The sequence below is a fragment of the Jaculus jaculus genome, chromosome 9 (genome assembly GCF_020740685.1).
Source record: "Jaculus jaculus isolate mJacJac1 chromosome 9, mJacJac1.mat.Y.cur, whole genome shotgun sequence".
NCBI classification, from domain to species: domain Eukaryota; kingdom Metazoa; phylum Chordata; class Mammalia; order Rodentia; family Dipodidae; genus Jaculus; species Jaculus jaculus.
Genome location: NC_059110.1, coordinates 122,990,546 through 123,003,732, shown reverse-complemented (window position 1 = coordinate 123,003,732; position 13,187 = coordinate 122,990,546). Strand labels below are relative to the sequence as shown.

The 13,187-nt window shown below is 42.3% G+C and overlaps 1 protein-coding gene across 2 annotated transcripts in view; it reads right to left on the bottom strand.

The window, feature by feature from the left end:
• Nucleotides 1-302: 302 nt before the first annotated feature.
• Acox1 (acyl-CoA oxidase 1) overlaps nucleotides 303-13,187 on the bottom strand; it is a 38,473-nt gene continuing 25,588 nt past the window's right edge. For both annotated transcript variants that reach the window (XM_004655198.3, XM_004655199.2), the window contains exons 5-14: nucleotides 12,562-12,681; nucleotides 12,326-12,441; nucleotides 9,397-9,566; nucleotides 7,655-7,817; nucleotides 6,594-6,784; nucleotides 5,678-5,857; nucleotides 5,455-5,560; nucleotides 5,061-5,204; nucleotides 3,775-3,981; nucleotides 303-2,240 (exon numbers count right to left, since the gene is read on the bottom strand). In XM_004655198.3, coding sequence (XP_004655255.1) covers nucleotides 2,190-2,240; nucleotides 3,775-3,981; nucleotides 5,061-5,204; nucleotides 5,455-5,560; nucleotides 5,678-5,857; nucleotides 6,594-6,784; nucleotides 7,655-7,817; nucleotides 9,397-9,566; nucleotides 12,326-12,441; nucleotides 12,562-12,681 — 1,448 coding nt within the window. In that variant the 3' untranslated portion in view covers nucleotides 303-2,189. The remainder of the gene's footprint in view (nucleotides 2,241-3,774; nucleotides 3,982-5,060; nucleotides 5,205-5,454; nucleotides 5,561-5,677; nucleotides 5,858-6,593; nucleotides 6,785-7,654; nucleotides 7,818-9,396; nucleotides 9,567-12,325; nucleotides 12,442-12,561; nucleotides 12,682-13,187) is intronic.

Below are 13,187 nucleotides of genomic sequence, written 5' to 3'. Positions count from 1 at the left end.
ATGGGTGCATCACAGTCTCCTGCCATTGTAAATGAACTCCAGCTGCATGCGGCAAACATTTTATTCATGGAGCCATTTCCTTAGCCCCAAATGTTAGATTTGAAAAATAAACTCAAATGTTGGATCCACGGTGACTCTAGAATTATGACTAACAACTTCTTCAATCTTGCATATTAGACCCCAGACCCATGCAGCTGAATTAGATGAGTTAGTTCAAACACGATCAGATACTGCCTACAAGTATTCATCTATGAAGACAGTAAACACAAATTTAGAAATAAGTCGACATTAACAGTTCAATATTCAGTCATTTGAATTTATTATTTTCCAGAATATGAACTATCAGTAGAACCCAAATGAATGACACAATGCTAATTTTAACATAATTATCAATTAGTTGTCCCAGAGGAAAGGTTAAGGCTTGTGTATACAGATTTTTTGTTTTGTTTTTAGAGGTAGGGTCTTGCTCTAGCCCAGGCTTGACCTGGAATTCACTATGCAGTCACAGGGCGGCCTTGCAGCAATCCTCCTACCTCTGCCCCTCAAATGCTGGGATTAAAGGCGTGTGACACCACGCCCGGCTTGTCTGCAGATGTTTTGCTGCAGCCTAAAGTCTGTTACTAACAACTCCCTGGAATAGATTTTATGTCAGGTCCCAAGACAGAAACTATTTCCATTGAATTTTATTCTATTCTCAGAAGTGATTTCTGTAACAAACTGATTTCATGAGGCAGACGTTATAAACAATTAACAGGTTAAAAACAAACTGGTATGTTTTTTTACAGTGATTTAAACAAAGTAATTAAGAGTTACATATTAGTCAGGCATGATGGCATACATCTATAATCCCAGAATTTAGGAAGCTGAGGATCAAGAGTTCAAAGTCATTCTGGGCTACATAGTAAGTTCCAGACTAACCTGGGCTACATTATGAAACCATGTCTCAAAAAAAAAAAACAAAAAAAAAAACAAAAAACAACCCACCCAAACAAGGTTTATTTTCAAACTTTAAACATAGAATTATGTGTAAATTAGACGGAAAAGACCATTTAGCAATGCAGGTAAAGCTAATACAGACAACAGTAAGAAACCAAATCTATGCAACTGCCACTTGTCCTCCAGTCATGGCTTCAATGATTACATTTTCTGAACCAAAAATCAGAACACATGGGTATCAAGGGTTTTTGTGCACTCTGGGTATAAGAGGTGATCTGAGCAATGTTTTTACCTTTTTAATGCCCAATACTTTGGCAGTCACCAAGCATCTTAATGGCATATGCCAAGATGACAAGAGTATTTAGAACCTAGATTGTCTCAAGAAATCTACTTACTATGACCACAAAGACAGGAGAGTCATGCTGAGGGCTCCCTATACTTATTCTAAAAGAACCGTTACTATCTTTCCCCCTTGCCTCAGGAGATCAAACAGCACCAACTGAGGTCCAGCTATGGCCCAAAGCCACATGCAGATGCTAAGCTTAACTATGTATGCAGGTGGAGACAACAGGAGCCCCCGTGCTAGTGACAGCTTAGAAATCCTGAAAGTGGGTAATTAGTCCTTATCCTGCAGGATGTGTGAGCTGAAGGTGTCCATTGGTGGCAAAATGCTCATATGAAGGTTAGTCAGGAGTTACTCAGGGGCACGCAGGAAGAAAACATGCCAAGCATGCACATTCACATTTGGGTTTCTATGAATGTATTGCCCTCAACCCTTCATCAAGCCTACTTTCTAACCAGGTCCCATGTTACAGTGGCAGGTCATTTAGCAAAATACTTTTGTTTAAAAATACGTACGCCAAAAATGAGAGAAAAAATAAAAACACATAGCCAGTGATTAGCAATTTAAATGTGAACATAAGTACTTAATTATTAAATTCTGTTAATTATCAAGGGTCATGGCCTACTGGGATTAGCAGCATCACAAATGAAGTTATACTGCAGCTCTGAAGTTTTTTTTCTGAATGCTTAACAAGTCTATTGCAGTGTTAATTGCACTTGAAACACATTGATTTCTTTTCATTTAATCTCTGAGATCTGTTCTTTTTCATTTGTAAAAAGAGAATAAGGGTCAATCCATCATTTTGCATTATAGCTCTATGAATATGATAAAGATCCCACGTAGATGTGTGCATTGGACAACAAAGTTTCTGCTGTTCTCTGAAGTAAATTAAACTTGTCCCTGTGACACTTCAGAGCTTGGACTGCAGTGGCTTCAGGTGCTTGTGGAAAGATTCGTGGACCTTTAGGAAAAGGACAGAATAAATAGCAGTGAACAGCTTGCCTTGTAAAAATAGTACACTTTTGTTTTTCAAAGTAGGGTTCCACTCTAGCCCAGGCTGACCTGGAATTCACTGTGTAATCTCCAGGTGGCCTCGAACTCATGGTGATCCTCCTACCTCTGCCTCTACTGTGCTGGGACTATAGGTGTGCACTACCACGCCCAGCTTCTGGGGCTTTTTTCTTTTCTTCTTAGGTAGGATCTAGCTCTAGCCCAGGCTGACCTGGAATTCACTTGGCAGTCTCAGGGTGGCCTTGAGCTCATGGCGATCCTCCTACCTCTGCTTCCCAAGTGCTGGGATTAAAAGTGTGTGCCACCACACCTGGCTTCCTTTTTTTTTTTTTTTTTTTTAAGGGTATTTTATTTATTTATTTGAAAGAAAGAGGCAAGAGGCAGAGAGAAAGAGAGACAGGGAGGGAGGGAGGGAAGGGGAATGGGCACACCAGGGCCTCTAACCCTACCTCGAAAAACCACACACACACACACACACACACACACACAACCAAGGGCTAGAGAAATAGCTCAGCAGTTAAAGCCGCTTGTTTGCAAAGCCTAACAGCCTAGATTTGATTCCCCAGTACCCACATAAAAATGTAAAGCCAGGTGCACAAAGTGGCATATGTCTGGAGTTCATTTCCAGTGAGTGGCTGGAGGCCCTGGTGTTCCCACACTCACTTTCTCTCTTAAATAAATAAATAATAGACAATTAAATTAATAAATAAAATATTTTTAAAAATCAAAACCAAGTGTGGTATGGTGGTGCATACCTTTAATTCCAGCATCTGGTCTGAGGCCAACCTGGGACTATAGGGTGAGTTCCAGGTCAGCCTTGGCTAGAGTGAGACCCTACCTCGAACACCCCCCCCTCCACCCCATGCCAACAACAACAACAAAAAATCAAAACCAAAATCAAACCACACAAACAAACAAATAACTAAATGAAAAAGTAAAAGAAAAAACTGAATGGGGAAATCTAGTCACTGTGTTTTATGCTAGTTTATTGCAAGTTTGTTTATAAGTGGTACTGGTTTTAAGGTGGTTTTTTATGAATGAAAGTGAAATGTCTATGCCTACTAGGACATTTTTCCAGATAACCCCTAGACAGTGGGAGATGGAGAATGGGAAAGAGGTGAAGGGTTCAGATGCAACACAGTGCCAAGATCTGAGAGTGGAAGCTGAGCTTGAGAACCTAGAAGTGTATCAGGATATCTATTTTTGCGTATGTTAGAAGATGGTTAGGTGTTAAATATTTAAGGAACCTGAAACTGTTTACCACAGGAACAGCCAGCTCATTTCTGACCCTGTTACAAAAATGAAGTCATTGTCAGTAGCAGGTGTGGCACTTCCAGAGCTCTTACAAAGCTGCTTTCCAGCAGCTTTTCCGAACTGGGGGTGGGGTGTGGTGTGCTTGATTGCATGTGGAAGGCTCTGGGTTCCAGCACCAGCATCAAAAGAATTAAACAAAAACTTGAGAAGGTGGAAAGGTTCATTTTTACCTCTGTTTTGTTCAGTGGGGATTTCTTGGCCCACTCAAACAAGTTTTCATATACATTCCCATCATAGCGGCCAAGAACAGAGCCAAGTGTCAGATCCTTAAAGTCAAAGGCGTCAACCAAGGCAACAGCATTGGGGCGGATCACAGCTAGCAGTTCCAGTATGCGCTGGTTCACCTGCATCATCTGAGCACCTGTCATGATGTTCCCCTAAGAGAAACCCATAAATAAATTAATTAAAATATGCAGAGATGATATTTATACACAGAAACTACTAACAATTATTTTCTTTTAAGATTTTTTGAGAGAGGAGAGAATAGGTGCGCCAGGGCATCTTGCTGCTGCAAATGAACTTGAGATGCCTGTGTCACTTTGTGCATCTGGCCTTATGTGGGCACCTGGGCCATCAGGCTTTGCAAACAAAGTGCCCTTGAGCCATCTCTTTAGCCTGACAATTACTTTCTTTCCTTTTTAAAATATATTTTATTTATTTGACAGAAAGAGGGAGAGAGAGGGAAAGAGAGAATGGGCATACCCATTGCAAATGAACCCCAGATGCATGTGCCCCCTTGTGCATCTGGCTTATGTGGGTCCATCTCACCAGCCCCAATTACTTTATTTAAATTTTTTGTTTTTAGTTGGGCGTGATGGCACACACCTTTAATCCCAGCATGCGGGTAGGAGGGCAGCAGAAGTAGAAGGATTGCCATGAGTTCAAGGCCACCCTGAAACTACATAGTGAATTCCAGGTCAGCCTGGGCTAGAGCGAGACCCTACCTCCAAAAATAAAAAACAAAAACAAAATTTATTTATTCATTAGAGAGAAAGACAATGAATAAGAGTGGGGTACACCAGGGTTCTAGCCACTGCAAACCAACTCCAGACACGTGTCACCATGTGCAGCTGGCTTACATGGGCACTGGGGAATCAAACCTTGGTCCTTAGGCTTTGCAGGCAAGCACCTTAACCACTAAGCCAAGCACCTTAACCACTTCAGCACCTGACAATTACTTACTTTCTTTTTCTTTTTTAAATATATTTTATTTATTTATTTGAGAGAAAGAGGCAGAGAGAGAGAGAGAGAGATAGAGAGAATGGGTGCAGCAGGGCCCTCAGCTGCTGCAAATGAACTCCAGACACATGTGCCCCCTTGTGCATCTGGCTAATGTGGGTCCTAGAGAATCAAACCAGGATCCTTTGGCTTTGCAGGCAAATGTGTTAATCGCTAAGCCATCTCTCCAGCCCTATTTTCTTAACAACAAAAAAGATTTGGTTTAGAAAATACTGACCTCAAGGAAATCTCCTGCTTTCTGGCTGATTCCATACAAAGTATATAAGAAACACAAATTTCTTAAGACAGCTTGGACTGCTTTATCTTGAATTTTGGATACTTTTTCAAGAAAGAGTTTTACTACCACAAAATAGCAGTGAGCCTAGAGAGGGAGAAAACAGTACAGTGTGGGAATCTTTGACAAGACAAGTGTGGTCATTCATGCTTAACTCCAATGTATGGGGGGTGAAGTAGGAGGGCTGCCGTAAGTTCAAGGTCTGCTTGGGGTACATACATAGTGAGTCAGTCCTAGGTCTCACAAACAAAAGAAAACAAAGGGAACACCACCTCAATGGGCAGGGCACTAAGGAACGGGGCAGTGGGAAGGGAGGAGGGAACTCCCCGTCACCAACCTCACTTGCTCGAACAAGGTCCACAGAGGCTAGGTTCCAGGCTACCTCCTTGCTCTTCCTGCGACTCTGTTCAGCCTGAAGGTTTTTTGCAGCAATTTCTACTAATCTATTAAAAAGAAAAGACAGCAAAGTAAAGATCTGAGGAAATGTGTCATAGTTCCTATGTCTTTCTTGCTAACCCTCAGACCCCACAGCTGGGCCTTCACCCTGAGGACACACTCACCTGGCTGCACGGCGCTTATATGCTTCAGTCAGGCTGTCCAGGCTGTTGATGTCCACCATAGTTTGCCAGACAGCCACCTGCTGTGGCTGGATGCGCTGACTGGGGAGGTCATTCAAGTAGGACACCATGCCACACACCAACTTCCCCGAGTGTACCTGGTCATAGCTTTTCATCAAAAACCTAAAACCACCAGTACAGGTCTTTTTAGTAACTCTACTCCTGAAATAACTTTATGCCACATTATAGACATTTCTTACTAGTATGAATGCAAGATAAACATACTGAGTCAGAGCTGGAGGGATGGCTTAGCAGTTAAGGCATTTGCCTGCAAAGCCAAAGGACTCAGGTTTGATTCCCAAGGACCCACGCAAGCCAGATGCACAAGGTGGCGCATGCATCCGGAGTTTGTTTGCTGTGGCTGGAGGCCCTGGTGCGCCCATTCTCTCTTTCTCTTTCACTGTCAAATAAATAAATACATAAAAATAAAATATTAAAAAAAAGAGTCAGGCTAGGTGTGGTGGCACATGTCTTTAATACCAGCATTCAATAGGCAGAGGTAGGAGGATTGCCATGAGTTCAATGCCACCCTGAGACTATGGTCAGTCTGCACTAGAGAAAGACACTACCTCGAAAAACAAAACAAAACAAAAAAACCAAAACACCTGAGGCAGGATGTAAGTGAAACTGCTGTGCTATTCAGGAACCCCCCCCCCCACACACACACAAACACATGGGGCAAGCAGAGCTTATTTGGAAGTTCTAGCAGAGAAGCACAGTTACTCATACACCCTTGACTGGTCCTTCTCTACTTGGGGAAGATTCAGGTGTACAAATAGATGTGAAGAGGAGAAAGCATGGCCAGTGCATCCTGTGAAAAGGACTGCAGACAACAGGACACCATGGGTGAGATGCTCACCTGGCCATCTGTAGCATCATGACAGTGTTTTCTCCCTCGAAGGTGCAGGCAGGGGTGAAAGTGACATAAATGTTTGGAATACCACTGCTATGGGAATAGCCATGCCCACCACAAGCCATCCGACATTCTTCAATACCAGCGTTTACTATCCAGGTGGTGAAAGCCTTTACCCCGGCGGTGAGGGCATGAAGCTAGGGAACAAGCACAGGCCATAAGGACATTTGCGTGGGATTCACCTTCTAAGAAGAAAACATTCACCCTTCTTTTTTTAAAATTTTTTTGTTATTTTTATTTATTTATTTGAGAGCGACAGAGAGAGAAAAAGGTGGAGAAAGAGTGAATAGGCACACCAGGGCCTCCAGCCACTGCAAACGAACTCCAGATGCATGTGCCATCTTGTCTGGGGATTGGAGCTTTGAACCAGGGTCCTTAGTCTTCACAGGCAAGCGCTTAACCGCCAAGCCATCTCTCTAGCCCTATTCACACTCTTCTAACAGCACTGAGCACCCTTACACCAGCTACCTGCATGTCACCTGACAGGTCTGAGTTAGTAACACTCTCACACTACCTTCTAAGCTGCTCAAACTGGTAAAACAGTCACCTCTTTTGCTGTCTCTTTGGATAACTAATGATCCAGATGACTGGATAGTTATGATACTTAACACTTCAAATCTACCTAAGTGAAAGTCATTTCTTCATATCGGACCCACTTTCAATCAGAAAATCTCCTCCATTTTCTATCTACTCCTTTCTCTCAAATAGATAAAAATTAAAAAAAGAAAATGACTTTTGGGCTGGAGAGGTGGCTTAGTGGTTAAGGTACTTTGCCTGTGAAGCCTAAGGACCCAGGCTTGATTCCTCAGGACCCATATAACCCAAATACACAAGGTAGCACATGTATCTGGAGTTTGTCTGCAGTGGCTAGAGGCCCTGGTATGCCCATTCTCTCTCTCTCGCAAATAAATGAAGTAAAATGTCCTAAGATTATAGTTTCCTCTGGGTATTTCCTAACAGGCAAACATGAAACACTGTGTGCCCACTAACAAAGAACAAGCCCGTACCTCAGGCAGCTCACTCAGGTCTCCTCGGTTAATGTCCTCATTAACTCGGTAATACGTCTCTTTCATGTATTTTCCCACAAAGTGGAAGGCATAGGCTGTGGCCAGGAGTGGGAAGAGTTTATATTGCTGGGTTTGAAAATCCAAAATTTGTGGTTCTGGTTCACTAAATTACACAGAAGAAAGAAAAAATTATAAGTAAATGTTTATATAGAACTTGCTATAAGCTGTGTTCTGTTCTAAGTACTCTGACATATTAACTTATAAACTTATATAACTTTACAAAGACCGTGTAAGATGGCTACTATTACTAGTCTCATTTTACGTATAGGAAACTGAGAAGACTTGATCTGAGGTCACACAGGTGAAAGTGGAAGTTCCTTAATTTATATTTATGTTTTCTGGCTACATACAAATGACTGAGCCCTTACCCACTCCATCCCCATCCATCCATCTATCGCCATAAGTTGAAAGTCTTCTAGCTTCCTATATGTCCTAGTCTTTCTAGTATTACTAAGGGAACCATATCTCATAGCAACACAAAATATCAAAGCTAGTTAACCCCACAAGAAGAAGAGGCTATAAAGATGCCTAATATACCTCAGGGCTCAATAAACTATTTTGACCACAATCTTGGAGATGACCCAAAACATTTAAGAGTCAAATATCTTAAAATGTATGGATCAGCTGGGTATGGTGGGGTACACCTTTTTCAGTGAGTTCAAGGCCACCCACCCTGACATTACATAGTAAATTCCAGGTCAGCCTGGGCTAGTGTGAGACTTTACCTCAAAAAACCAAAATATCAAAACAAAAAATAAAGGACATATATTCATACATACATTTTTGGGGGGAGGCTTTGAGGTAGGGTCTCGCTCTAGTCCAGGCTGACCTACATATATTGGCTATCTAGCCCCAGGCTGGCCTCAAACTCATGGCAATCCTCCTACCCCTGCCTCCCAAATGCTGGGATTAAAGGATCTATAGTTTGTAAGAAAATTAAAGTTTTTTTAAAAAAATATTTATTTACAACCAGAGAGCAAGAGAGAAGGGGCGGGGGGATGGACACTCCAGGGCCTCTAACTGCTGTAAACCAACTCCAGATGTATGTGTTACTTTGTGCATCTGGTTTTACATGGGTACCAGGGAATTGAACCCCAGTTGTTAGGCTTTGCAGACAAGTGCCTTAACCACTGAACAATCTTTCCAGCCTGCTTTTTTTTTTTTTGGAGGTAGGGTTTCATTCTAGCCCCAGCTGCTCTCAAACCCACACTGATCTTCCTACCTCAGCCTTCAAAGTGCCAGGACCAAAAGCATGTGTAAATGCCTTGCTCAAGGGGATTAAGTTTAATGCTACTTTTATCACACAATTTATAGCTATTGGCACTATTTTACTACATAATTTTCAGATATCCTTCATATATATATATTTTTTTTTTTCTTTTTTTTTGGTAGGTTACTAACAACAGGTCAGTGGAAGAATACTTGCCTAGCAACACTGAGATTCAGGGCTAGATCCCATGCCCTATAGGCCTTGTGTGGGGGCAAGAGTATAGGAGTAAACTGATGATTTTCATCTTTCCTCTTAGTAAAGGAAGACTAGATACTAAACAGTAAAACCCAGTTCACAGCCACCCTAGGAAACTTCCTATGGGCATACTCTCTATCCACATCAAGGAATCCTGATTTGGAACTGGTCAAAGCCAGACCTTCAGCATTGAGCCCACCTCAGACCCCATGCTCACCCTGGCTTGATTTCAGACTGGCGCCTCACAGCGCTGTATCGGATGGCAATGGTGCATGCCTTGGACAAAGAGCGAGCCGCTTCTCCCACAAGGTAGGACCTGACAAACACCATGGTCCCATAGGTCAGCTTGTTATTCAGGGGTTTCACATATGTGCCATCAGGCTTCACCTGGAAGAGCAACACAGGCCTGGTACTTCTTTCTGTGAACTTACAATTTTCTTGTAGGGTCTCTGGGTACTTGTCTGAGATGCTCAGTTCTATTCCCTACCCTGCTGACATACTCAATCAGAAAAGCTAACTTTTTTTTTTTTTGAGGTAGGGTCTCCCCTACCCAAAATTCCAGCCCAAGCTGGCCTGGAATTCACTGTGTAGTCTCAGCCTGGCATTGAACTCATAGCGGTCCTCCTACCTCTGTCTCCCTAGTGCTGGGATTAAAGGCGTGCGCCACCACGCCCAGCTCCTATTCTTTATTTTTTTTTTAATTGTTAATTGATGAAAAGTTTATTATTTATTTATTCAATTCTGAATCACCCTTTTTTGTGAGAACACTAAAATCTCAAATTAAAACCAGTTTGTACATGTGTTTCTGTTTGAGCCTTGTAGCATAGTACTTAATTCTTTGGTTAGTCTTCAATTACTCATTAAAAAAAAATAAAGGAAAGGAAGGTGTTAAGAAAAACCCACAGCTAATTATGGCTGGGGATGTAGCTCAGTTGGTAGACTGTTCTCTAGCATGCATGCATTCCTGGTTGGGTTCGATCTCTAGCACCACATAAGACCATAATCTAGGTAGGGGCTGGAGTGATAGCTCAGTGTGTAAAGACACTTGCTGGCAAAGCCTGATGGCCCGGGGTTCAGTTCTCCAGTACCATGTAAAGTCAGATGTACAAAGTGGTTTGTGCATCTGGAGTTTACTTGCGGTGGCAACAGGCCCTAGTGCACCTATTTTCTCTCTCTCATTCACATTCTCTCTTTGTCTCCTTACAAATAAATAAGTAAATAACAATTAATTTAAAAAACAAACAAAAACCCTAGAAACTGAGCATGGTAGCACATTCCTATAATTCTAGCACTTGAGAGGTAGAGGAAGGAGATCAGAGGTTCAAGGTCATCCTCAGCTTCATAACAAGTTTGAGGCATGCCTCATACAATAAGAACTTAGCTCAAAAAAAAAAACCAAAAAAAAACAAAAGGAGGTAATGTCGGGTATGGTGGCTTATGCCTTTAATCCCAGACTGAGGTAGGAGGATTTTGGTGAGTTCAAGGTCAGCCTGGGCTATTCTTTATTTTTAAAAAATATTTTATTTGCTGGGGGTGGTGGTGTACACCTTTAATCCCAGTATTCAGGAGGCAGAGGTAGGAAGATCACCGTGAGTTTGAGGCCACCCTGAAACTACATAGTGAATTCCACATCAGCCTGGACTAGTGCGAAACCCTACCTCGAAAAACCTATATATACATATGTATATATATAGATGTATGTATGTATGTATGTATGTAAAATAAATATTTATTTATTAGAGAGAAAGGGAAAGAAAGAATGGGAAAGCCAGATCCTCCAACCACTGCAAACAAACTCTAGATGAATGCCCCTTAACTGCTAAGCAATCTCTCCAGCCCTTATTTTTTAAATTTATTTTTATTTTTTAGTTTTTCGAGGTAGGGTCTTGGTGTAGCCCAGGCTGACCTGGAATTCACTATGTTGTCTCAGGGTGGCCTCAAACTCATGGTGATCCTCCTACCTCTGCCTTTGGAATGCTGGGATTAAAGGCGTGCACCACTACACCCAGTTTTTATTTTTAGTTTTTTCCAAGTAGGGTCTTACTCTAGCCTAGCCTGACCTGGAACTAACTTACTGTAGTTCCAGGCTGGCCTTGAAACCACAGCAATCCTACCATGGCCTCTCAAGTGCTGGGATTAAAGGCATGCACACCGCGCCTGGCTTACTTCACTTCAACTCCACTAATGGCTCCTCAATTTGCTATCACAGTAAAGGCGGTGGTTCCCTAAGTAGAAGTAAGATGCCTTCTGTGCACAGACTCCTCTAGGACACAGATCCAATCACAACGCTCACAATGGCACCTTCCTGGGGCCTGGTGTGGAGGTATATGCTTGTAATTCCAACACTCGGCAGACACTTGGAACAGGAAGACTGTTTTTAGCCTTGGCTACACAGTGAGTTCAAGGCCAGCTTGGGGTGCCCAGCAAAGCAATGTTTTTGAAAAACTCAAAAAAAAAAAAAGAATAAATTAAAAATATACCTGAGGGTGGGGCTAGAGAGATAGCTTAGCGATTAAGCGCTTGCCTGTGAAGCCTAAAGACCCCCAGTTCAAGGTTAGATTCCCTAGGATCCACGTTAGCCAGATGCATGGGGGTCGGGATGGGGGGGAGGACATGCATCTGGAGTTTGTTTGCAGCGGCTGGAGGCCCTGGCACGCCCATTCTCTATCTATCTGCCTCTTTCTCTGTCTGTTGCTCTCAAATAAATAGAAATAAAAATCAAAAAAATTATAAATATATATATACATACATACATACACCTTGGGGCTGGAGAGATGGTTTAGCTGTTAAGGTGCTTGCCTGCAAACCCAAAGGACCCCAGTTTGATTTCCCTGGGACCCATGTAAGCCAGATACACAAGGTGGGTCATGTATCTGGAGTTCATTTGCAGTGACTATGGGCCCTGGTGTGCCCATTCTCTCTTCTTCCCTTCTTCCCTCTCTTTCTCAAATAAATAAATATTAAAAATAACTGGTCGTGGTGGCACACGCCTTTAATCCCAGCACGTGGGAGGCAGAGGTAGGAGGACTGCTGTGAGTTCGAGGCCACCCTGAGATTACATAGTAAATTCCAGGTCAGTAAGACTCTACCTCAAAAAGCAAAGCAAAACAAAACAAACAACAACAAAAAAACGTATTTATATATACCTGGGCATATTTCATCAGCATGTTTTCTCTGGGAATACGATAATTGTCCATTTTCAGGAAGCCATTATCCATTTCTTCATAACCAAATTTGGGACCAATGTCCCCAACAGTAATACCTATCACAGACATTAGGAAAGACAGCTGTGTTTATGCTTAAATTGATGTCCTTCATTTCTGTGGTGTGTGTCTTGTGTTGTGTTTAAATTTTACCTTGGCATTAGATGAACAATTCTTACCTGGCAAGGGCTTGTGAGTCCCAAATTCACGAATAGGTACAATGAAGGCGTGCAGACCATAGTTCTTTCCCTGAGTGATGAGCTGGGCGAGAACTATCGCATGATTGGAAGTCTTCCCGACTGCACCATCAAGAAGAATGGGAGAGAAGTAAGAGGATCATTATGAGTTCAAGACCAGCCAGGGACTAAAGAGTCAGTTCTAGGTTCACCTGGCCTACAGCAAGACCCTATCTCAGAAAAAAAAAAGTTGTAAGGTTAAAGAAATGGGAAATGGTGACTACAAACTGGGCGTGGTGGCACATGCCTTTAATCCCAGCACTTGGGAGGCAGAGGTAGGAGGATCCTGTGAATTTGAGGCCACCCTGAGACCACATAGTAAATTCTAGGTCAGCCTGTGCTAGAGTGAGACCCTACCTCAAAAAAAAAAAAAAAAAGAAAAGAAAAAAAAAAGAAAGAAAGAAAAGAAATAGTGACTACAGTAGTACATGGGAATTTAAAAAAAAAATATTTGAGAGAGAGACAGACGACACAGAGAACAGGTGTGCGCCAGGGCCTCTAGCCATTACAGACGAACTCCATGTGACACCCTGTGCATCTGGCTTTATATGGGTACTGGGAAGTCGAAC